This window comes from Sporobolomyces koalae (assembly GCF_050403365.1).
Source record: "Sporobolomyces koalae JCM15063 DNA, S_koalae_JCM15063T_v1_ctg12, whole genome shotgun sequence".
NCBI classification, from domain to species: Eukaryota; Fungi; Basidiomycota; class Microbotryomycetes; order Sporidiobolales; family Sporidiobolaceae; genus Sporobolomyces; species Sporobolomyces koalae.
Window position 1 is genome coordinate 197,636 of NW_027481759.1, and position 23,547 is coordinate 221,182.

The window sequence follows — 23,547 nt, forward strand, 5'->3', positions numbered from 1 at the left end:
TCGAAACCGATACAACGACGACCATCCCACCGCTTTACACCCTGTCGACTCCCAGTTGTATCTACATGAGTCGCCCGTGTCGTCGATAGATGCCCGCTACCCGCGTCAGAAAGCGACAAAAGACCGATCCGAAGACAGCAACGACGGCGACGGCGACCACCAGGTTTTATCAACCCCGAACTCAGTACGACGACACCTACGAGACTGAATCTTCAACGTCTTCGACATCGACTTTTGAACCAGATCCAGAAGAAGACGAGGCACGAGACCCACGTCGAATCCGATCAGCAGGTTCTCGCCTTCGTTCAACATCTCTCACTCGCAAGCGTACGAACCCGAATACCTATCGATCTTCCCCGTATCGACCAAGGAAACTTGTCCCGAGGGCACGTGATCCTTCTCGACCTGATCGTGCGACCGCAGCAACAACAAGGTTCGATCACTCAACAAGGCTCCATTCCGGCCCTTCATCCTCGTCCCGCCCTCTCTCGCCGCTCGTAGCGAACGTCACGAGCACGAACTACAGAGTCTCACATTCGAAAAAGGCGATGCCGGTAGCTCACAAGCGATCGCGAGACCCTTCTGTCGTCAGGGTCACGAGGAGAGCTAGTGGAGTCGTTGCTGGAACCGCGGCACCGCACTCTGCAACCAACACACCGAACCCAAAAAGGAAACGATCGAGCGTGATCCCTGCAGGTTCGGACAGTAGTGATGAGGAAACGGATCAGACGCGGCCAAGATCGCTCGGTCGCAGCATGCTTGGGCAACAACAACGGCAACAGCCCGAAGCGAGCGACGAGTCGGAACAAGACGAAATGAACGAGGCTCAATCGACCGAGACTGACGAAGAACGAGCCGAGTCACCAGGAAATGGCAAGTCTGCATTTTCCGAACTTCTTGGTGCAAAATCTCGCTTCCAGAGTCCTAATCCTTGGTCTCTTCCTTTCTCGATATGCTTTCAGATGATGCGTCAAAGCTCCGAGAGTGGTCTGCCACCAAGTTGCGCTCACTGCTCAAATCCGAGCTGGTCGACCTGTTTCTCAGCCTCCCATCCTCATCGACGTCCCATCCTGATACGGCCGCAATGACGAAGGACGTCTTGATCTCTGCGATCGTCTCGGCTCGCAAGCCTCCTTCGCCATCTCGCCTTCGCCATACCTCCTCGTCGAATGAGGACGACAGTACCGATGCTTCGCCTCAACCTCGCACTTCGCTCGAACCGAGTCCTGAAGACGACGACAACCATCCTCGCACGAAAGCGAGAACTTTGAAACTCCGACGTAGTGGAGGAAGAACCCGCAGCCATCCTCTGACACCCCCGCACACGTCTGGCGAAGAAGATCACCCTGTACAGGACGAAGCAGGCGAGAGTATGGTCGTGACGGAGGGTGAAGAGGACGAGTCAGAATCTACCATGCCTGCACGAATCACTCGACGAGCGTCTCAAGTCGAGATGCCACCTCCGCCTCCGCCCGGTCTCGCTCGACAAGCCCAGCCTCTACGGAACGCTACTCGGACACACACGACTGGTGATGAACCTACCACGAAGCTCGCCCCGAAAGGAGCCAGGCGATTGAACCAGATCATTCGAGAAGAGGAGGCTGAGCCAACTCCTCGGTTTGTTTCGCCCGTTGCTCACCGCACCAGGAGAGGGCAACGGCCTCCTTCGGCCTCGGACGCGGCTCCATCCAGGACGATTATTGCGAACGCTCAAGGGTCACCGGCTCGACCAGAGCGAGTCGCAAAACGTAAAGCGGTTGCGAAAATCAAGGGCAAAGAACGAGCCGACGATGACCACGATGAAGACCCCGCAGAGGACGAGATGCAGCTCGACGAGTTTGAAGACGAGGTCGTCTCACATGACGATTCGGAAGAGGAAGAGGAAGAAACTGCTGCAACGAGGGATGCATCAGACAATCATCGTCGTCGTCGATCGATGAGGAAGACGGTCGTCAGGCAAGTTGAAACTCCGCCTTCCGATGCCGACGAGGAAAGTGGAGGAGAGGAAGTCGTTGAGCTCAAGAGCCACCTGAGGGCGGCGGGAAGAGGAGGCAAGAATGGCAAAGTGGTGCGGTTGAGGAACCTAGAAGACGACGAGCCAGAACTGGGCATCCAAGACGAGGAAGATGAAGACATGGAAGCCGACTACGAGGAGGAAGAAGAACAAGGTTAGTTCCAGTCCGAGCTCTGTTCATCTCGAGATCGTTAGGAACTGATTTTGGGACGTTTTCTTTCGGGCCGACGCAGACGATGACGAAGTTGACCTCATACATGCCACATCCAAGTCGCTCCTGCGCTGTCGCAAAGATGACCTTGTACGCCTTTGCGAAGAGCGAGACCTCAGGAACGATGGACGGACCAAGAAGGAGCTCGTCGATGCACTTCTGCAATGGGTACCTCCATCTCCTTCTTTCTGACAGTCTGGCTGCCCGACCTCGAACTGACGACGTCTCTCTCATACCTTATCTCAGCGCGACCAGGAGAACTACGCTTCCTCGCAAGATTCGGATGCCTCGACCAGTTCGACCGTGTCGAATGCATCGACTGAAACTGCTCGCGGCGCGACCAAGACTGCTCGTCTCGAGAGAGCTTCTCATGCCTCCCGGCGCACTTCGAAAGACACGCCGCTCCTTATGCGCGCGGAACATCCTGCCAGCCCTGACAAGCCTCGAACACCAAAGAATTCGAAAGAGAGGGAACAGCAAGAGGACGTCAACGCTCTCGACCTCGAGAGCTTGCAACTCCAAGACAAGGAGATTCCTCCCGAGAAACTCACAAAGCTCGAGCTTGTCGGTAGCGGCGGGTTCAAGGTAAGTGCGGGATCCAGCTGCTACCAGGACATGGAGCTGATCTGGACCGTGTTCGTCGGGCGATAGGACGTATACAAGGGCACCTACCGTCGGCGCACGATCGCCATCTGCGACATTCGCGGTCACCTCACCGACATGGACATCAAAGAACTTGGGTTACTGCGCGACCTGCGACACGAGAATATTGTGCAGTTCATCGGCGTGTCGATCCCGAAGCAACCCTCAGCAGTTCCGGTCATGATCGTGACCGAGCTGTGTGCAAACGGTGACCTGTTCGATTACATCCGCGGTGTGGAAGCACCCCCTCTACGTGGGATCCTCGACATCATGCTCGGGATCGCGAAAGGGATCGAGTACCTCCATACGCGCACGCCGTCGATCATCCATCGCGACATCAAATCGTCGAACGTGCTCATCACCGCGCACGGGGTTGCCAAGATTGCCGATTTCGGACTCGCGCGGATCAAGACTTCGACGAAATCGATGATCCGATCGCTCGTCGGCACGGTCAACTGGCAAGCGCCCGAGTTGTGGCACCCGCATCCGAGGTACAACGAAAAGGTAGACGTCTACTCGGTCGGACTGGTCATGTGGGAGATGCTGCAGTGGCATCAACCGGTCAAGCGGTATCCGTTTGAAGGCATGAACGAACACGTGAGGAGCGAATTCAGCTGTAGATATCTGGTACAGGCGACCTTGCTGACATTCGGATTTCCCGCAGGCCATCTATGCCGATGTAGGACAACGTCAACTTCGGCCTTCGACGGCGGGCCTGCACCGCAGATGGGGCGGTGAGATCATTGACCTCCTGAGCCAGATGTGGGACCAGGACTACTCGAAACGACCGTCAATGGTTCAAGTTGTTCATCGACTCAAGCAACTCAGCGCGCTTGAAAAAGTCAAGAGCAAAGCTTGACAAAGTCGTTCGCAAACAAGTTCCTTCTATTCGGACATTCTGTTGTGACCGTTCGCCGTGTTGTACAGCTGCCTCTTGTCTGTTGTGTCCTGTCGAATCCTCCCAGAGCCGTCTCCCACTTTCGCTTTTTCTTCGTTTACGAGTTTTCCACCATGTTTCGCTTTTTTGTCATGTCCGTAGCATACGCCAACCCTCACGCTCCATCCGCGCCCCAACGTTCCTTCTCGTTCATGTTTTGACACGTCGCTCCCGAATTGTGCAGCAAGTTTTGTATTGCGATTTACTCTTTGACAGGACGTGTTTCTTTGTCGACGGTGATCTGTTGCCCGCATCGCAGGTATGAGGAAGCCTTCAATCGCTGACATGGTCGAGCCTGAGAGCAATCGACCCGAGGAGGGGGAGTCAAGCTCGCGTCTTGATCCGGTGAATCATCGCGAGATAGCGCTCGCACTCCGCCGCCGGACCGCGTTCGCTCCTGTTACTTTACCCAACCTCTTCCTACACATTCGAGCCCGACCTAGTCACTGCTTCGTGGGCCGCCTTTGACTAGAGCTCAAGTCTCGCCCGTCGTATACGCAACTCTCCCGCCTTCTCGCCCTCCCCGCTTCGCTCGCTCTTCCGAGCCTCAGCGTCTTACTCGCACGCCTCCCGCACAGTGTCCCGAGATTGTCTCTGGCGAGACTTCGATTGAATACCTAGCATGTCGGCGGTTCCGCCAGCGCACGCGGCTCAGGCCCGACAGCCCTCGAAACAGCTCGTCGTCATCCTCGTCGTAGGGATGCTCCTCACGGGCTGCTCAAACAGTCAGTAACCCCCCTTGTCTCACTCTCTGCTGCCACTCCCGCCGATTTGACAACTCGCCCCCCTCACCCCACCTTTCCGAGATCGAACCCCCTTCCCACGCATGCACTCCAACTGACCTCCTTGCACAATTCAGGTCTCTGGAGCAAGTATCAAGACATGCAATGTGTTGCAAATTGTGACGCGCAGGATCCGGCAGCTCGACAGAACTTTGAACGTACGCACTCCCTTCGCTAACCCCATCCTCCCGGAGAACTGCTGGGCTCAACCCATCGAACTCGCTCGATTGTTCAGAACCGGTATGGCAGACGGCAAACATGTTCCTCGGAGAGATGTGCTGCCTCGTCGCTTTCAGTTTGATCAACTCTCGGCTGAACCCATTCCGTTCTCGCCAACAACGCCGGAAAGCGGTCGAGGCAGCTCAAGCCCGTGAAGCCGCCCTCGCGTCAAGCGCGAACCGACTCGGCTCGAACCCACTCTCGAGACCAGAAGAGTCGGCGTTTGCATTCACGAATTCGGCCATCTCGCTCCAACCTGGACAAGATCTCGAAGCTGGCAGATCTCCCCTCCTGCCCAACAAGCCTTCCAAGACGAACGAACGAGCTGCGAGTGCCGAAGAGGTCGAGCCTCGCACGTCCGAGTCCAAGATGAGTTGGAAAGAAGCCGCCATGTTCTGGGGTCCTTCCTGTTGCGACATTGCAGGCACGACCGCAATGAACGCAGGACTCATCCTCGTCCCGTTCGTCTGTAATTCCTCTCACTTGACACAGTCGGGCGAGTAGCTGAGCCAGTCTTCGCCTACCAGTGTGTCGGTCTTTCAAATGTTGCGAGGCGCCCTCGTCCTTTGGGTCGGCGTCTTTTCGGTGCTCTTCTTGAACCGCAAGCTCGACCGCGCGCAGTGGACCGCTCTTGGAGTGTGTATGCTTGGTGTGGCAGTCGTTGGCAGCTCGAGTTTGATCGGCCCGAAACCTGTCGAAGCAACGGTCGCCGAAGATGCTGCCGCCGTTTCGCCCCTTGTTGGAGTTCTGCTCATTCTCCTTGCCCAGATCTTCAGTGAGTAACTCTACCAACACTCACTGAATTGGTCGAGTCTATAACCACGTTGATTGCTTAATCCAGCTGCGACCCAATTCGTCCTCGAAGAGCGGATCATGGAGCATCATTCGGTCGAACCTTTGCTCGCAGCTGGATACGAAGGGTTCTTTGGATTGATTACGACGCTCGCGGCGCTCCTGCTCGTTTACCGCGTATACGGTTCGACCCCTGCCGGTCAAGGCGGGTACTTTGACATGCGTGATGGATGGGATCAGATCGTCCAACACCCTAGAGTCTGGCAGAGCTCAATCATCATTGCGATCAGTATCGCTTTGTTCAACTTGTGAGCGCTTTCTCATTATCACAGGCGTGTGGGATGTACACCGGACTGACATTTTGAAACTCGCATACCAGCTGCGGCCTCGCTGTCACTCGCAAGTGAGTCGTTAGCCTCTCGTTTCTTCCTCGTGAGCGCCTAACTGAACCATCGGTCCTCTCCGCTGTCGCAAAGTGTTTCCGCGACGGCGAGATCAACTATCGACACTTGCAGGACTCTCGGGATCTGGCTTGTCAGTCTGTACCTCGGATGGGAATCGTTCAAACTCCTTCAAGTGGTCGGGTCAGTCCATTCTTCCTCCTCGAGCCATAAATCAAGACAAGTCTCCTCGTCTGACTGGCAAGAAACTTGGTCAGGTTCGCGCTACTCGTGTATGGCACGTTCGTGTTCAACTCGATCACGAGGTTCCCAACATGGACAAACTTGCACCCAGATCACGAAGTCGTGGTCGTCCCTGCTGCTTCCGCTCTCGAAGAGGAACAAGAATCGTTACTCGGGTATGGATCCCGATCCGATTCGGAAGAGGAAGATCACCTCGAGCGCAATCGATCAAGGGGGAACTTGAGACCTACTAGATCCAAGAGCGCGACGAGGGGAGAACAAAGTGCACTCCTGAAACGTGCAGATTGATCTGATCTTCACTCAAACCTTTGACCATCTCTTATTCAAATTTTCCTTGCTGTTTCCATCTCTTCCTCTCATCCTCGACTCTTGACTTTTTCTGCTCTGCATCTCAAACGTTCGCTTTGTATTGTGATCCCGTGTCGATGTACTCTTTCAAGAACACCTTTCCTCTCCTCGTCCCGCTGTTTCTCTCGCTGTACTATTTTTTGCTCCTTGTTCTTTCACCGGTTCCTTGCCTTATCCCCTGTACGACCTCATCTCTTCTTTGCAAACCAGTCGCAATTCGTATGATCCGTCACAAATTCATCTCGAGCGAGTATTTTCGTGATTTTGCGCTCAAACAAAGACCGGTCTTTCGAGCATTCAAGCTGAAAACTTCGTTCTTTCGATGCACGTCGCTCTCCTCTACCTTTGCATAAGCCTTTTGCCTCGAATCCCTTCTTCGTAGACGAAATTGTGCAAAGCCTTTTCTTGCCTTTCCTTCCCCTCCCCTCGATTGCTTTGAAGGGGTTTTGCTGATGTCTCCAAGCATGCTATCGATCGAGCTCGGGTTCTCAAGCGGTTTTCCTTCTCCCAAATCGTTACTCCAAAGCGAAGACCGCTAATCGTCCTCGATATCGTCTTCGTCTCGACGAGGTGCTGGCCAAGTCGAGCTCGATCCGACTTTGGCGCTCACATGTTTCAATCTTCTCGACGAGTCGAGCGGCGTGATCTCGATCACAGGTTTGGACTTGACTACTCCTTTGCGTGGTGGTTTCCAAGAGGAAGAGAGTTTGACCTGTTTCTGATTCTTGTTTCCTTGACTCGTCGGCTTTCGAACTTTGCGATCGGTGTGATCTTCATCTTCTTGACGACGATGATCACTATTGCGATTGATCTTCCTGTTGCCTGCTGTTCCTTGAGTCCACAGTTGAAATTCTTGTTTGAGCTCGAGGCATTCTTGTTGAAACTTTTCTTGTTCCGTCTTGATCATTTGTGCGACTTGATTTCCTGAAGACAAAAAGAAACCGTTTCTCAGCGATGAACAATGTTTCGATAATCCGGAAAGAGAGAGCCCGAAAGTGGAGAAAAGAATGAGGACGACGAGATTTACGGAGGGTGGCAAGAGCTTGATGCGTTTCTTGACGATTCTTGATCACTTGCACCTCGAGTGTCGACAATTTCGCAATCAACGAATCGATCGTTTCCTTTACCCCGGAGGACCATGAAAAGAAGAAAGAGTCAGCATTAGTACTTGAGAGACGGAGAAAACAAGGTCCGACACACCTTGTTTTTGTCGGTAATGAAGAATTGTCGAGCTTCGGCAAGCTTGTTCAAGTTCCGATGGAGGATTGCTTCGAACTGGTTCAAAGTAGCACTAGCAGAGCAAAGAAGATTCAGTATTTTGACAAGACAAGGTTCTTTGGATCAAAGGGAGTGCGTGAGGTTACAGGATCGGGTCGGTGCGAGTGAAAGCTTGCATAATCTCTTCTGTCCCGGTGGCCGCGATTCCTAGCTGGCTGCGAAACCATTCGTAGTCGTTTTGAAGCGTTGATTCGAGTCGAGCTAGTCCGAGTTGAACGAGTCTGGTTTCGATATCTGTGGTGAGGAGGCAAAGGTACCCAATCTCACTTACCTTTGGCTGAATGTTCAAAGGTGCCGATCTCGCGATCGAGATCAGGGTCAAGCCTGTCGAGAGAAGCGAAACAAGGTCAGCATGGACTCCAAGGAGATAAAGAGATGAGGGTTCCGCGGACCTGGCGCGACGGGCTCGAAGGGGAGGAAACAGTTCGTCTGCGTTTGCGAGCGACAACGTGCTCGTCGAGGAGTATCCGTCGTCGTCCAGTCCCTCCTCTGCTACGGGCAATTTCTCTCTGCCAACGTGCGCTTGTCCAGTGGCCTGAGCCTGATTGCCTGTGGGAGTCGACTTGATGTGATTTCGAGATGCTTGACCCTCCCTGAACCAGCTCAAGGCTGCACGATGCGTATCAGGAGCGTTTGACGCTGGCAGCGTGCGAGGGGATTTGCGACTGGTCGAAGCTGTACCGACATCAGGGAGGGGCACAGTCGGGCGGAATGGACGGCGTGGGTCACCAAAGCCAAGCTGAAAGCCTACAAACGCTCAGTGTCGGTCAGCTACTGCCAGAACATGCTCTGGCGAAGAGTGGGGCCCTTGCACTTGCTCGTCATTCCGAATCCGACCTGAGTGAATCAGGATCGAGTGAGCGCGCGCGCGCCACGCTCGTGTACTCGCGCCGGGTGACTATGTAAGGTGCGCGAGCGACTAGGCGCGAATGCGAGAGCGAGAGGGACGAAATCAAAAAGTCACGATATTTTGACTTCGCGTCCTCTGCGCATGCGTTCATTGTTCGAAACACCTCTCGGTCACGGCGCAGGGTCATGCCGCCGAAAGCTCCTGAACAGGGCTTGCGCGTCATCTCGGGGTTCTTCAAGCCGAAACGATCGCCTGCGCCTGACGTCCTCGTGCTCTCATCCGATGATGAGGACGATCCTGCTCGCGCGCCAGCTCCGGCCTCGACCACAGATCAACCCCGTACAAAACGAGTCAAGCTCGAACACGATTCGAATGGATCACAGTTGTCTCCGATCGCTTCGACTTCACGTTCTCCGCCGGCTGTGGCTGTCCCGTCCATTCCAGCCGTCACCGCCAAGTCAGTTCCCTCGACACAGACATACAAGCGTCTGAAAGCCTTCACGTACGATCCCGAATCGACCGCACGCATCCTGACACCGGAGGAGGAATCACGCCGCGCTCAGTTTGTCCGCAGGCTGGTCGGGAACTTGCGAGACAGGAGGTCAAACTATCTCCAGCATGACCACTACATGGCTGCGAGGCACGACGAACTGGAGGCATCGGCAGGAGCGGAACTGTCGCAAACACGAGAAGAGGGCGTGGGCTTTAGCGACGATGGATACGACTCGAACGAAGATAGTGATGCCAGTCGCAGCCCGACGACAACCCGAAACGCAAACAAGAATGTGAAAGGCAAAGGAAAAATGTCGACCAACGATCAGCCCTCGCCAGATCTCGTCTCAAGTTCGAGGTTTGCGCATTTCGCCGCGAAACCTACCGCTAGGTCAAAATCATCAATGACGAAAGGCTCGGACACGCCGGCAGAAAGCGCTGTCAAGTACACTCCACTCGAGCATCAAGTGTTGGCGTTGAAAGCGCAGCATCCCGGAGTACTCCTCGCGATCGAAGTTGGCTACAAATTCAAGTTTTACGAACAAGACGCTCAAACCGCTTCCCGCGTGCTCAACATCGCCTGCTTCCCTCAGCAACACATGTTGACCGCCTCGATCCCCACAATAAGACTCGATATCCACGTTCGGCGCCTCCTGCAGGCCGGTCACAAGGTTGGGATCGTTCGTCAACTTGAAACTGCCGCGTGCGTGATATCCCTTACGAGTCCGACTCTGTGTCCCGCATCGTGACTGATATCTTGCATGCGAATATCTGCCAACAACAGATTGAAGAAAGTTTCCGAGAACAAGTCAAAGCCTTTCACTCGCGCCCTAGTCAACCTGTACACTTCTGCCACTTTCGTCGATGAACTCGGAGTCGACAGTTTCGGATCATCCTCGCAGTCTTCGACCGAGTCTCTCATGTGTCTTGTAGAAGAGAGACTCGGAACGGGTCATGACAAGGTCAAGCTCGGGCTCGTCGCCGTATCGCCAAGTACGGGTGAGATCGTTTACGACGGTGTGTCCTCGTTCGTTCCCTCTCCAGCTGCGCATGTCGTTCTGACGGGCCGAGACTTCTCGTTTAACAGAGTTCGAAGATGGGTTGATGCGATCCGGTTAGTCGAGATCATTCCTTTCACGAGATCACGCTGATTCGAACTTCATCGGTATTAGAACTCGAGACCCGCATGCTACACTTGCAACCGAGCGAGCTTCTGCTACAGTTGGACATGTCATCAGCGACAGAGTCGATGGTCAAGCACCTCGCAGGTCAACACGAGTCAGCCATTTGCTCGATTTTCTTTTCGATGCGCTTCTTTGCTGACCCTGTCTCGACTTGGCTTGTAGCGCTGGGGTCCCTGGATCTACGTGCCGGATAGAGAGAATACCAAAACGTCCGAATGTCTCGAAAGCGATCTCGAACATCACCGAATTTTATGCCGAAAGCAAGAAACGACAGAAGCGGGAAATGAAGAAAGTCCCAAGCGAGATCATTCTTGGCGACTCGGACGACGAAGGAGAAGAAGCGCTTCCCACGGCTTCGCAGAAGACGGAACCCGACGAAAACGGTGGGTACTCGCATTCTTCATGTGCCAGCCGACGAGAACTGACGGCTCCCGTCTCGACTAGCTGCACAACCGACGAAAGTGTTTGATTTGCCAAAACTGGCATTCGTCGCCTTGTCATCGCTCATCACCCATCTCGAGAGCTTCAACCTGACTGCGCTCTTCCTACACACTTCGTCCTTCGCTTCGTTTTCCTCGCGCACCTCGATGACGCTCAATGGAAACACGATCGCAAACCTCGAGCTTTTGCGAAATAATTCCGACTACAAAGAACATGGGAGCTTGATCAGCGTGCTCGACAAGTGCAAGACGACCATGGGGAAGCGTTTGCTCCGGAAGTGGATTGCGAAACCTCTGGTATCGGTCGAGTGCGTCTTATGCACCTCATTTTACATACTGATCACCTTGCTGACATGAGGTGGTTGTTTCATCTAGTGCGGTTAATGCGAGACTCGATGCCATTTCCGAAATCCATTCAGCCAACACTTCGCTCGCACTCTCGAAAGTTCGCGAGTTGCTCAAGACCTTGCCTGATCTCGAAAGAGGGCTCTCGAGAATTCACTTTGGTCGTGCTTCGACAAGTGAACTCTTGAGAGTTCTCGAAGCGCTCGCAAAAGTCGGGACTGTGTTCGATTCACTCGAAGGTTCAGAAGGTGGCGGCAGCGACGCGTTCGGACTCGAGAGCGAATTGCTCAAAAAGATCGTCGTCGAGTTGCCCAAGGTCAAAACGATCGTTCAAGGCTTGACCGATCAGGTGAATCAGAAGATGGCGAGAGATGGCAGAAAAGAAGATTTGTTTGAACGGGAACAAGATTGGCCCGAGCTCGTCGTGAGTCCCTTATCTATAACTGTCGTCATCAGAAAAATACTCAGACTCATCGACCGTGATAGGAATGCAAACAAGCAAGAGATATCGTCGAGCAAGAGATTCAAGGCGAGCTGATCAAGGCGCGCAAGATTCTCAAAAAGCCAGCTCTGCAATTCAAACAAGTTTCTCTTGAAGAGTACTTGTACGTCCTGAGTAACTGAAGGGGAGCATGATCCATACTGACCGAGAACGCCTTAGGCTCGAGGTCAAGGTCTCTGAGCGGAACATTATCCCGGCAGACTGGCTCCGAATCAACGGCACAAAGGCGTTCTACCGCTACAGATCTCCGACTCTGCAGAAGAAGTTACAAGAACTCGAGCAGGCTCGAGAGCGTTTGGCCGCTGCAGCCAACGCTGCCTATCTGTCATTCTTGCAGTGGGTTCACCCTTCACTTCCGTACACCACACCGACTGAATCGAACGAGCGTGCACAGGGAGGTCGCGTCGCATTATGGCGCATTCAGAAGTACCATCTCGGCCCTGGCGACTCTCGACTGTCTCTTCTCCCTCGCCCTCGTCGCACTCTCGTTCAACTATGTCCGACCTGAAATTGTCGCTGAACCCGGAAAACTCGAGATCACGAATGGGAGGCACCCTATCATCGAACAAGTCTCGAGCGAAGCTTTCGTTGCCAACTCGGTTCGGTTCGGGACCGAGGCCAAGCGGAAACAGATGATCCTCACAGGGTTGAACATGGGAGGTATGAGAGCTTCTCTACCCAAATCACTCTTGACTGCCTGAAGGGGGAGAAGAGAGCTGAGAGCGCAGTCTCGCTTGCACAGGAAAATCTAGTTTGGCAAAGTCCATTGCGCTCATCGCACTCATGGCGCAAATAGGTTCGTATGTCCCTGCCGAAGCATGTGTTGCGAGCTTGTTTGACGGTATCTACACTCGGTTCGTGACTCGTTCTTCTTCCCGAATTTCGAGCATGTCCTGACCTGAATCGAGGTTTTTGAAATCAGGATGGGAGCATTCGATTCGCTCGCACGAGGTCGTTCAACCTTCATGGTGGAATTGACAGAGACTTCAGAGATCCTCAAACTTGCCACCTCTCGATCATTGATCATTCTCGACGAACTCGGTCGAGGGACTTCGACAAACGACGGAGAAGCGATCGCTAGCGCAGTCCTTGAATGGATTGCGACGAAGTTGCAGAGTTTGACCATTTTCGTCACTCACTATCCGAACCTCGCCGTCCTTGCAAAGGTTCGTCTGTCTCTCTCTCTCGAGATTAACCTGCTACGTCCTGAGGAAATCTAATTGGATCTGTAGAAATTTCCCGACACAATCTCGCTCAATCACATGTCATGCCTCGAATCGGCCCGAGACGATTCTCAAGGTCAAGGTCAACCCGATGTCGTGTTTCTCTTCAAACTCGTCGAAGGACTCGCTTCGTCCTCGCACGGACTCAATGTGGCCCGTATGGCCAAGTTGCCCGAAACCGTACTGGAGGTCGCGGTGGGCAAACGGAGAGAGTTTGAACGGGCTATCAAGGAGCGAGTCGAACAAAAGAGACAGGATCGAGTCAAACGCGTTCTCGACGGACTTTCAAAATTGGATCAAACTCGTTCGGGAGACGACGAGAACAAGAAGAAGTTGATCCAGCTGTGCAAAAGCGTCTTGCAATGAACCACGAGGGATTCGAGATATCCTCTTACAAGACGACAGTACTCGTGTTTGCGAGTGCGAGCGCGTAATCGGTGACAAGACCCGTCGCTACGATCGCTCCCAAATCCCGATTACTTCCGAAAAACTTCCAACAACTGTCACGTTGGTCCCAATCGACTGAACGCAATTGCCACGCGAGATGAGCAGCGGCACCTCCGACACTCATGAGGTAGAACGCTGGTCCTTGACCGTTCAAGTATCCGGACAGGGCGAGGAGGGAAACGAACCCGGTCGAGAACCCGGTCAGGATTGGCAACGAGCGGTCGCCGAACAAGAGTGCGGTCGATTTGACATTTGCATGCACGTCGTCCGTCTTGTCCTTTCACGAGGCATCATAGAAGCAGTGTCAGTGCAGAAGAAGAGGAGGAGAAGAGAAAGAAAGCGAAAATCGCGTTACCTGATGAGCGTAAATCGTGTCGTATACGATCGTCCAGGCGACACTGCCTGCGTACAACGGGAGAGCAACTTGCCAGTCACAGTGCCCCAAAACGGCCGAGCTGCCCAACAGCGCGCCCCAATTGAATGCGAGACCTGGTCAAGTGGGGTTCGAGCACCAGTCAGCTCAGGGGGTAGTGAGCACGTAGATAAGATATGGCTGGTTATGGAAACGAACCGAGGACAAATTGGGGCCAGTACGTTATCCGTTTCATAAGAGGATACAACACGACGAGTGACAACGAGCTCGCTCCCAATGCGATTCTGTTGCGGAAATCAACGCGAATCGAGATCAGGATCGCGATCGATGATAAAGGGGGAAAGTACAGGGGGCGGGAGGATGAGGTGAGTAAACTGACGAGTACCAGTTCAACTGGGTGAGGATCGCCAACCCGAGCGAGAGTTGTCCCCCCAAGAACGTCAACGCTTGAATCGGTTTCACTTCGCCCGAAGCCAACGGTCTCAACTTCGTTCTCTCTGTCGAAACCCGAGCACGAGACATCAGGAAAAACCCAAGCAGAACAATTCGGTAGAGGGTTAAATTAGACGACTTGCCGACTTTCTTGTCGATATCACGATCCCACAGATCATTAATGACACACCCTGCACCTCGCATCACGATCGCTCCCGTTCCAAACAGGGCCAGATTCCACGCCCAAGTTGTAGCGGGTACGAGGGCAGAGTACGAAGCCATCGTGATTCCCCAAGCTGTGCACATGTTGTAATACAGTCAGAAAAAACGAAAGATGTTTTTTTTCCGGAATGGGGCGAGGGAGAGAGTGTGTGATGTACCACAGGGCCAGAACAAGAGCCAAGTGCCAATCGGTTTGTCGAGGCGAGCGAGCGACAAGTAGGGATTGATCCATCGGAACCGACTTGGCAAGTATCTGGACCACGAAGGCACTGGTGCAGTTGGAGCCAGAGAAGCCTTCTCGACGCTTACGACGGGAGGTGGATCGTCACGAGACGGAGGTGGAGGGAGCGAAGACAGGAAGCGAGATGAAGGCGATGCTCGCAACCATGGCAAAGTCGTCACTCGCCCCGGGCGCAAGGGCGAGAGGTGCACGTGTTGAGGTATCCGCCGTATCGGCGTGCGCAACAAAGGAGCGAGCATTCGGGCGTGACCGTGGCTTTAAGAAGATGGAGAAGATCGACGGACAAGAATCGTTCAACCTTCACTCCGATCATGAATACGCAGCCCAGAACAGTCTCGAAAGTAATGACAACATACTACCGAATATCTACAACACAGGAGGAAGAGAAGCACGAAAGGACCTTAAAATTAATTCATCTCCCGAGGTCACGACAGATGCCGACAAGCTAGAGTCGAGCTGTGTCAATTCCCACCTCCTGGCGGAGCCCGATTGTCGACGATCGACCACAGGAAATTGCACCAGGTGAAATCGTTGACGCTAGGATCGAGTTCGACCGTTCTCGCTTCTCGGGAATGCGCAGATCCTGTAGGAACCGAAAATCGCAGCGTCAAAGTGCGTCAGCATACGAAAGCTCGATGCTTGTTTGAATCGGACGATTCGAGGACTTGCGAACTAGGAATTTTGTGAATTTGCCTCCATCCTCACCGGTCGAGGTTAACGGGGTGAACCCCAGGTCCCGGTACATCTTGAGCCTCAACCTTTTCAGGACGAAAAGGAAAGCCATCAGTCGCTCGACTAGGAGAAAGAAAAGCGAACGAGGGAAGTTATTCGATTCGTACACTTCACTGTTGAGCCCTCCCAACTCGATCGCGTCGGTCTCCTCCTGTTTCAGCTCCTGGATCAACCGTGCGAGTTCGCCTTGAAGTTCCATCACTTGCTGGTCGAGTTCACTGTTGTGCTTCATCGCGGTCACGGTCGATTGAAACATGGCCTCCATCTGGCGTTGGTGATCGGTCGCCGAGGGGACGTTCGAGGATCGCTGTGACGACGCGAGGGCAGACTTGTAATCGAGTGCGATCGCTTCAGACCCAACGACCGAGGTCAGGCCGCTGAGAACCGAGCATAGGCGAAGGGTATTTACCTCGGAGGTCTTCGCGAGCATGATCGACGAGTTCCTTGGTGCCAATGCGCCAGTCCTTGATGCGCTTCTCGCACAGTGCGACGCTTTCGACGTCGTTGTGGGCGGATTCGCCGGCAGCGGCAGCGAGGGCTTCGTCCTTGATCGTTCCAGCATCCTCGACGACGAACAGGGTCAACATGTTCTCGAGCAGTTCGCCGAACGTGTTTTCGAAATCATCCCGCGGTGGGAGCGGTTCGAACGTGTTGGCCATTGGCAACTAGCGAGGTGTACACAGTCGAGAGGTTTCAATGTTGATTGATGATTCGATGCTGAGAGGCGCACGCGTCCGCTCTCTCGAATGCGTCTGGTAGCGGTACTACGAGCAGTCGGGTACAGCACACGCTGCTGCTTGCTGGCGGAGAGAGACAAGTCGGATCGACGCGGTGCAAGGTCGAGCGAGTGAGATGAAACAAAACTCCGCGGGAGAACTGAATCATTCATGATCATACTCTCAATGGGCTGCATGACCCGCGCACGCCGATCATGTCGCTCACGGTAGCAGAACTGCGCGCAGCCCTGTCGGCACTTGCACTCGACACGCGCGGAAACAAGCAGACCCTCAAGACGCGACTCGCCAAGCACCACCGATCCACCTCGCCGAGTCCAGCCGGGCCTGCTCCTGCAGTCCCAGTCTTGCGAGAGCGACCGCATGATCAATCTTACGACAGCTTCCTCGTGTTTGACGTCGAAGCGACTTGCCAAGTCATGCCGAACCACTTGGCCAAACTCGCCTTCTCGTCCGTGTCCTGCCCACCGCTCCCCTTTTGCCTGATATAGTCTCTTAACCTTCGTATTCGAGACAGCTATCCGAACGAAATCATCGAGTGGCCCGTAATTCTTCTGCAGTGGCGTCGCGATGACTCGGACCGCTGGTCCCTTGAAAAGGTCGACGAGTTCCACTCGTTCGTCAAGCCCACTTGGAGGCGTGAACTGTCTGCTTTTTGTACCGAGTTGACCGGCATTCAACAAGCCGACGTCGACGCCGCACCTACCTTTCCTCGATTGTTGCGCATGTTTGAGCGAGAATTCATCAACAAACACGAGCTCTTTACTCCCAACAATGAGACGGTATGGGTCACAGATGGTCCTTGGGGTGAGCCACACATCTCTCTCTCTGTTTGTGTGTGTAACTCTTTGCCATACCAGGATCTGAAATTTGCGAATCCCGGAACAGACTTGAGAGACTTTGTCGCGAAAGCGTGTTACATCTCAAACACTCCTCGACCCGACTGGTTGGCAGGAGAGATGATCGATCTCAAATTGACCGTATCGACTTTCTTCAACTCGATCAAGCGAGAACAGCGTGAATCTAGGTCTTTGTCTTCATCTCCGTCTCCAACACCAAGCCGGAACTCGACATCATCGAACGAGGTCGATCTGGAAGGATCGAGAGCTACGTTTCGAGGATTGACTGCACCTCCAGATCTTTCGATCCCTTCCGTTCTCGACGCACTTGAACTCGACCCGTTCCAAGGTCGAATCCATTCGGGTCTGTCAGACGCTCGCAACCTCGCAAGGATCGTAATCGACCTCGCAACGACAAGAAACGTCAAGTTGAGTTCGAATCGAATCGTGCCTGATGGTGGCAAAGGAGGTCGAGAACGTAGATGGGGATGGATGACGAGACAAGGTCATGGTGAAGTAAAGTGGGAACAAATGCAACTGTACGAACAAGGCAAACTTCGCGGTACTGAAACTCTCTCTCGGAAGTGAATTCCCTCCTCGGTGTGTCTCTCCCTGGATCTGTTGTTTGTACTTTTTTGTTTTCTTGTTTGTTCGCAACTCAAAATATCGAATTTCGGAGTTGTGGAATAGCGAATCAATTGTAGACTCATCCTTACGAGCGAGGCTTGCGCGAGAATTCCTTCAGAAAACAACTTCTCTTACAACGGTCCAAAACTCGAAACCCTCGTCTCTGTTTCTGGATCATCTCAAGAGAACTACTCCTGTCAGACCTTGCCCAATCGTAAACAATTCCTTTGATCCATCTCTTCTTTTCCGAAACCGACAAAGCTCTTTTCCTCTCCCCTGGCCCATCCCTTAAGATCGTCCCGGTAAAGGCCGCGACAGCAAGACGTGAGACGCCGTGTTTGTTTTTGAGGGGGTCCAAAATGGAGCGACGTGTAAAGTCGAAATCGTTCGTTGCGGTTGTCGGTCGCGAGGCTGGCCAGACCTGGAGGATACGATCCCCAGGAGTTCATCGGGAGGAATGAGAAGTGAGTTCAAAGAGAATGAGAGAATACAGGTGAGTGTCTCGTGGGAGGCGATCAGGTGCAGAGAGAGAGAGCGCGCGGAAGAGAGTTAAGAAGAGGAAGAGCTTGAAGAGAGCGAATGGGGCGGTCGAGCGATCGAGGACCTGGTTCGTCTGAGTTTCGTCAAGCTCGGGGAAAGGTACCGCAATCGAGACTTGAATGGTTGCATGCGAGGCCTTGTTTATTCGGCGCTCGACAAGCCTTGTTCGTCTTGCATCGGCCCGAGTCGTGTCTTCTCTTGAGATCCAATAATGTCCGCCAATCAGTCTGGAGGTTTCGAGAAACCTCCAGAACCGAAAACTCGGGGCGGTACCTCCCCCTTCTAGTACTCGGTCATGCCTGCTTGACTGCCCGTGTACGTACTGCGCATGTCTGATTCGTCGTCTCTCCATCCCGCCTGACTCTTGTACTCGCTCGCGGCATCGGTGAGCGACAACCGATCAGCCTGGGAGAACCCGATACTGCTCGCTCCGATCCCTCCTCCGGCAATCGAAGACGCGTCGTCTCGAATACTCGAAGCGTCGTTCGAAGACAAGAGGTCCTGCGAGAACGTCGAAGACGCGTACGAAGATGCCGTGCGTTTGACGCTCGAAGGGTACGTCAATCCAGCTTGAGAGAACGTCGGTAGTCCCGACGAGTACGTCATTTGCGAACGCACAGACTGCGCGTCTGAAGGAATCGAAGAGATCGCGTCGTGACCTCGGAAGAAGGCCGAATCGAATCGAGACGAGAGACCGTTGCCTTGAACTGCCGAGGAAGCGAGATAGATCAGCATTGCTGCAGCAATCAAAGGAAGAGAGATGCAAAAGGATACTGACCACCGCTATTGGACGCTGCGCCTCCGAGCATATCTCGCGCGTCGTGTTGAAAGCGGTTCATGTTCGAATTGCGATCGAATGGACGACGGGGTTTGCTGAATTGGATCATCGAAGGCTGCAAATTGTTGAGAGGACCTTCCACGAGACACTTTTTCTCCTTGTAATGGGTCAGGAGGTAGTGCCAGAGCGAATGCTGTGAAGCAAATGTTTCCATGTATCAGAACAACGTTGCTCTCTTTCTCGAGGGAGGAAACCAGGATCATCGGGACTCACTTTCGACAAGACTTTCGGGTTTCCGAGAATGACGAGTCCGTACTTGGCTCGGGTCAATGCGACGTTCAATCGTCGAGGATCGTTCAAGAATCCAATGCCTTGGTGTTCGTTGCTTCGGACGCAACTGACAATGATGTAGTCCTTCTCTCGTCCTTGGAACGCGTCGACACTCGCCACCTCGACCTCCTTGTACAAGTCCTTCTTGAGGGCGCCGTTGAACTGCATGTAAGACACGATGTACGATCTTTGTCCTTCGTACGGCGTGATAACTCCAATCTGAGACGGCAGTACTCCCGACTTGAAGAACCTCGTAACGATCTTTTCGACGTTTGACGCCTCGGTTCGGTTCAGGAACGAAGTACCACTCGACGAGATCTCTTCTTGACCGAGGTTTTGGTGAAAGTACATGGGAGTCATAGGTTGCGGCCAAGGGAAGTCGACGTTCTTGCGTAACCGTTCGGGAGCAGTGACACCGTTCTGCAGAGTTCCTTCGTAAAACATGTTTGACGCAAACTCGGACAGACATGGGTGCATGCGGTACTGCACTTGAAGTCGAATCGGTCGGTTCCCGAGCAGGATCAACCTTTCGAACAATGACTGGTTCAACCCGGCTTTCGCGGCCTTCTTGTTCATGATGGTCGGTCCCAATTGCGAGTGATCGCCAACCATGACGAGTTGTTTCACTCCAAACGTAAGCGGGATCATACATTCGGGTTCCGTCTGCACAGAATCTCCAAAATGTTTCAGACTCGCGGGTTTCTCGAGTGAGACGAGGTCGCAAAAAGGAAAGAGAGAGTCGAGACTGACCGCCTGAGTAGCCTCGTCGATCAAGACGGTTCTGAACTTGAACTTTGCCAACCTCGGATCTCCACAACCGACGCAGGTTGCGCAGATGACGTCGGCGTTGACCAAGATCTCCTTCTCTGCCGCCCTCGTCAATGCCTTGAATTTCCTCTCGTCCGAGCTACTGAGTTCGCCTTGCTCCTGTTTGAGTTGAATCAATTTCTGCAATTCGGGATGCGTGTCCGAGTTGGCGACTTGAGCGTGCAAGGTCAAGAACGAGACGGAAGATTCGAGCGCTTCGCGAGACTTGGCGGTCACGCGCACGACCTTGAGTCCGGTCGAGTGAATCTTCTCGGCGAGTTGATCAACTGCGACGTTCGAGGGCGCAGCGACCAACACTTGACCGGGATTCATCTTGGAGAGGTGGTACACGATCGAAGCGGATGTGACGGTCTTGCCGGTTCCAGGCGGTCCCTGCATGACATCAAGGAATGTCAGATCATGTCCGCGCAGTCTACTGCGAATGAGCGTCAGAGAATCGAGAGACCGACCTGGATGAGTGAGAGCGGTTTCTGCAAGACACTCTTGACTGCGTAGATTTGCGAGTGATTGAGATCTGGAAGGAAAGGTGCCGAAACCCTAAACAAATCGTTTGAACACATTGTCGTGAGCTCTTGAACAAGATTCAAGCAAGGCTTGTAGAACTCTTCACCTCTTTGGCATTTGAGCTCGCAAAACTTGAGGGGGATCGGCTTCGTGACCCATCAGCTTGTGGTAGATGTACCCACTGACCGACTGTTCGTCGACCGCGAATGTCTTCATTGCGAGTTGCATGCGGTCGAACGAGGTCGACTTCCACACGAAATCGGCAGAGAAATTGTGCGAGCAGTCAATTGGAACTCCGTCCGATCGTCGCAGTTCGAGCGCGATCTCGTCCGAAACGTCTTTTGTACCACATGCATAACTCGATGAGTTCATCTCCAGGTGAGCGCTTAGAGGCAAGAGGAAAAGAACTGACTGTTGGGAATCTTGATCACGTGTCCGACTCCCTCCCATGGCTTGTGCAGTTCACCGTGGTACCTCAATCGCAGCTCGTCTCCTACCGCGAGCCTGACTTCTCCCGATTCGAGTCTCGGAAGGTTGAACCACGCCGTACGCTTCTGGTTCAACCCCATGTCCCACCGGACGACGATCCCTTGCTGGGTTTGTGCTTCTTTCAATCGCTTGTCGTAATCGGCCTCGATCTTGACCAAGGGTCCAAAAATGTTCTGGTACTGGTACGCGTCTTCGTACCTCAACAAGATCGGTTGCGGTTCGTCATCGACTCCAGGTTTCTCGAGGTCCTCCAACGTCGCTTGCGCGTTGTCACGCCAGAGTTCTTCGAGTTTGTTGATCTGGTGAAACGTGATTTGTCGTGCACGCAACTGTTCTTGTTCGGTAGGAACTTTGACGAGCCACGACAGGAACGAACGATCTTCGATCAGAGGGGACCACTGAGTCGTGTCCCACACGATGTCTTTTGAAGATTGCATCGCCGCACACGGTTGTCGACAGAGGAGGACGACGACCGTGTCACTCTTTGCCGGGATGAACCCAAGGATGAAGACGTTCTTGGCTCCACACGCGTAACATTCGGGAGTGGTTTCACCTAGAGGACTTTCTTCGTGCAGGGTGACCTCTTTGTGTTTCGCGCGCACGAGGTGGTTCACGATGTGAGAACCTGAAGTCGATCCTCTCGAGTTGCAGAACCACTTGTTGCAGATGAGACACTTGACGACCGAGGCTGGGTTGTGAATGCCACAGTACGAGCACGCGTGTGGTGGCAGTTCGCGATTCAAATCATCGAGCATGCCTTCAAAGTCTTCCTCGTACAAGTTTGCCACTTGGTGCTCGTCGATCGGGTGGTGCGCTCCATCGTCGTCTTCGTCGTCGTCTCGAGGTGGGTGCTGAGGGTGGTGGTGGTGTTGATGGGAATGAGGATGATGGTCGTTGAGGCTCAACTGGTCAAAGTCGAGTACTTCGAGGTCTTGCCGATCGCCATCGTAGTACTGTGAGGTATGCTCGAGAGAGTGTCCGTTGCCCTGTGCGGGTGCGGAAGGGTGCGCAGCGGTCGAGTGCGAGTGCAACGAGACTGTGTCATCGCCACCGAGCGAGTACCCTGACGCTCCTTCGAGATGGGCAAAGTGATCCTCCCCGCCGTACTGACTCGGCGTGAACGACATGATGCCCTCCTGGATGTTTGAGGCAACGAGCGACGAATTCGAACGCGCGCGAGTTGGATGAATTCATTTATTTTGACGTCTCCTGCCTTCTCGTTGACACCTTTACAACTACCACACGAGTCATGGCACCACGACCGACCAAGAAGACCAAGACGAGTCACGCAGCTCCGACTCCAGTCAAGACGGATTTGGGCGGCGACGATCTCGAAGACAACCTCTTGCTCGACGACGAGTACCTTTCCGACTCACCTATCGACCTTGCAGCGGAACCTACAGGTGACGACGATGCACAGGCGTACCTCTCGCCTGACGAGGATGCAGTGAACCGAGATGATGGACCACCTTCAAAGAAACGGCGTTCTTCTACCTCTCCTGACGGTTCCAAGACCTCTGAGAACAAGAAGAAGAACAACAAGGACAAGGCAAAGAGCAAGAAGAAGGCCAAGATGGACGAACTTGAACTTGACGAGCAAACGGTCGACGACACGGCCAGTTTGCCCGTTGAAGTCGTGCTTGATCGTTTGAGTGACAAACAAAAGAAGGCACTGCCAGACTTGACTGGACTTGAACTTGACGAAATCCAAATCAATCGTACGTTTTTGCTACTGCTTCCCGTTGCAGGAATCATCCCTTATACCTTTTTCTTTTCTTTCTGCGACCTTTAGAATCCATGATCCAGGATACATCTTCGGTCTCGGCACGACAAGACCTCTTGGCTTTCATGAAAGAAGGTCCGTCAAAGCTGGCTTCCGAGCGAGCGCCCCATGAGACTCAGTCGCTAAAGACCCTCCCCGGTTCGCAGCTCTGCCGACGGCATGTACTACCTTGGGCAAACTTGCAAAAGCGCAAGGTTCTCCTCGGATCATTGTCGTGGCGGGAGCGGCATTGCGAGTGGCGGATCTCTGTCGACAAGTCAAGACGTTTCGAACCAAGCAGAAAGACGGAACCATCATCGATGTTGGCAAACTGTTTGCCAAAGTGAGCCTCTCTTCTCTAACTGAATGTTTCCAGTGCTTCTCGGTAACTCATGCGCTGTGATTCGAAAGCACTTCAAACTGAAAGAACATGCCGAGTACCTCGACAAGACTTATGTTGGGATCGCAGTCGGGACTCCGAACCGAATCGAGAAACTGTTGAACGATTCTCCAGGAGGCGCCCTCAAATTGACTCACTTGTCGCATTTGATCCTCGACACGACTCACCTCGATGCCAAGAAACGCAGTTTGATGGATTTGCCCGATGCGAGGGGAGACTTGTTCAAACTCCTCGCGAGCAAACCGTTGATCGAACGATTACGGGAAGGCAAAATGAAGATTGTCTTGTTCTGAAAATAGAAAGAAGTTTCACTTCGTCGTGGTTTTTCATGTTGCAGAGAGAGTACAAAAAGGGTAAATGTATGGT

General features: G+C 53.5%; 9 protein-coding genes across 9 annotated transcripts; 5 read left to right on the top strand and 4 right to left on the bottom strand.

Annotated features, from left to right (window-relative positions):
- Positions 1-89: 89 nt before the first annotated feature.
- On the top strand, positions 90-3,726 carry JCM15063_002223 (serine/threonine kinase; the record flags this gene model as incomplete). Its single annotated transcript, XM_076678126.1, has 6 exons — positions 90-900; positions 963-2,168; positions 2,248-2,393; positions 2,472-2,810; positions 2,877-3,464; positions 3,532-3,726. 6 exons carry the CDS (start codon positions 90-92, stop codon positions 3,724-3,726), a joined length of 3,285 nt encoding a protein of 1,094 aa, XP_076534724.1.
- A 700-nt stretch (positions 3,727-4,426) lies between these two features.
- On the top strand, positions 4,427-6,529 carry JCM15063_002224 (uncharacterized protein; the record flags this gene model as incomplete). Its single annotated transcript, XM_076678127.1, has 8 exons — positions 4,427-4,529; positions 4,664-4,744; positions 4,822-5,266; positions 5,333-5,580; positions 5,647-5,905; positions 5,977-6,000; positions 6,074-6,181; positions 6,256-6,529. The coding sequence occupies 8 exons, from the start codon at positions 4,427-4,429 to the stop codon at positions 6,527-6,529; spliced, it is 1,542 nt and encodes a 513-aa protein (XP_076534725.1).
- A 595-nt stretch (positions 6,530-7,124) lies between these two features.
- On the bottom strand, positions 7,125-8,653 carry JCM15063_002225 (uncharacterized protein; the record flags this gene model as incomplete). The annotated part of the gene is made up of 7 exons (XM_076678128.1): positions 7,125-7,513; positions 7,617-7,710; positions 7,790-7,880; positions 7,954-8,068; positions 8,139-8,191; positions 8,260-8,532; positions 8,643-8,653. 7 exons carry the CDS (start codon positions 8,651-8,653, stop codon positions 7,125-7,127), a joined length of 1,026 nt encoding a protein of 341 aa, XP_076534726.1.
- A 249-nt stretch (positions 8,654-8,902) lies between these two features.
- On the top strand, positions 8,903-13,269 carry MSH3 (mismatch repair protein MSH3; the record flags this gene model as incomplete). The annotated part of the gene is made up of 13 exons (XM_076678129.1): positions 8,903-9,912; positions 9,994-10,226; positions 10,297-10,323; positions 10,382-10,487; positions 10,556-10,776; positions 10,838-11,141; positions 11,209-11,602; positions 11,665-11,783; positions 11,840-12,016; positions 12,075-12,340; positions 12,423-12,534; positions 12,603-12,846; positions 12,913-13,269. The coding sequence occupies 13 exons, from the start codon at positions 8,903-8,905 to the stop codon at positions 13,267-13,269; spliced, it is 3,570 nt and encodes a 1,189-aa protein (XP_076534727.1).
- A 25-nt stretch (positions 13,270-13,294) lies between these two features.
- On the bottom strand, positions 13,295-14,857 carry COQ2 (4-hydroxybenzoate octaprenyltransferase; the record flags this gene model as incomplete). Its single annotated transcript, XM_076678130.1, has 6 exons — positions 13,295-13,627; positions 13,706-13,839; positions 13,922-14,007; positions 14,103-14,220; positions 14,299-14,451; positions 14,536-14,857. The coding sequence occupies 6 exons, from the start codon at positions 14,855-14,857 to the stop codon at positions 13,295-13,297; spliced, it is 1,146 nt and encodes a 381-aa protein (XP_076534728.1).
- A 222-nt stretch (positions 14,858-15,079) lies between these two features.
- On the bottom strand, positions 15,080-16,009 carry JCM15063_002228 (kinetochore Spc24 family protein; the record flags this gene model as incomplete). Its single annotated transcript, XM_076678131.1, has 4 exons — positions 15,080-15,201; positions 15,288-15,376; positions 15,458-15,698; positions 15,760-16,009. 4 exons carry the CDS (start codon positions 16,007-16,009, stop codon positions 15,080-15,082), a joined length of 702 nt encoding a protein of 233 aa, XP_076534729.1.
- A 272-nt stretch (positions 16,010-16,281) lies between these two features.
- Positions 16,282-17,511, top strand: JCM15063_002229 (3'-5' exonuclease; the record flags this gene model as incomplete). The annotated part of the gene is made up of 3 exons (XM_076678132.1): positions 16,282-16,535; positions 16,602-16,891; positions 16,973-17,511. 3 exons carry the CDS (start codon positions 16,282-16,284, stop codon positions 17,509-17,511), a joined length of 1,083 nt encoding a protein of 360 aa, XP_076534730.1.
- Positions 17,512-18,372: 861 nt separating this feature from the next.
- On the bottom strand, positions 18,373-22,146 carry JCM15063_002230 (uncharacterized protein; the record flags this gene model as incomplete). The annotated part of the gene is made up of 7 exons (XM_076678133.1): positions 18,373-18,797; positions 18,869-19,061; positions 19,142-19,861; positions 19,949-20,398; positions 20,476-20,563; positions 20,637-20,868; positions 20,943-22,146. The coding sequence occupies 7 exons, from the start codon at positions 22,144-22,146 to the stop codon at positions 18,373-18,375; spliced, it is 3,312 nt and encodes a 1,103-aa protein (XP_076534731.1).
- A 122-nt stretch (positions 22,147-22,268) lies between these two features.
- CMS1 (Cms1p) lies at positions 22,269-23,474 on the top strand (the record flags this gene model as incomplete). Its single annotated transcript, XM_076678134.1, has 4 exons — positions 22,269-22,737; positions 22,812-22,877; positions 22,949-23,124; positions 23,193-23,474. 4 exons carry the CDS (start codon positions 22,269-22,271, stop codon positions 23,472-23,474), a joined length of 993 nt encoding a protein of 330 aa, XP_076534732.1.
- Positions 23,475-23,547: the final 73 nt, after the last annotated feature.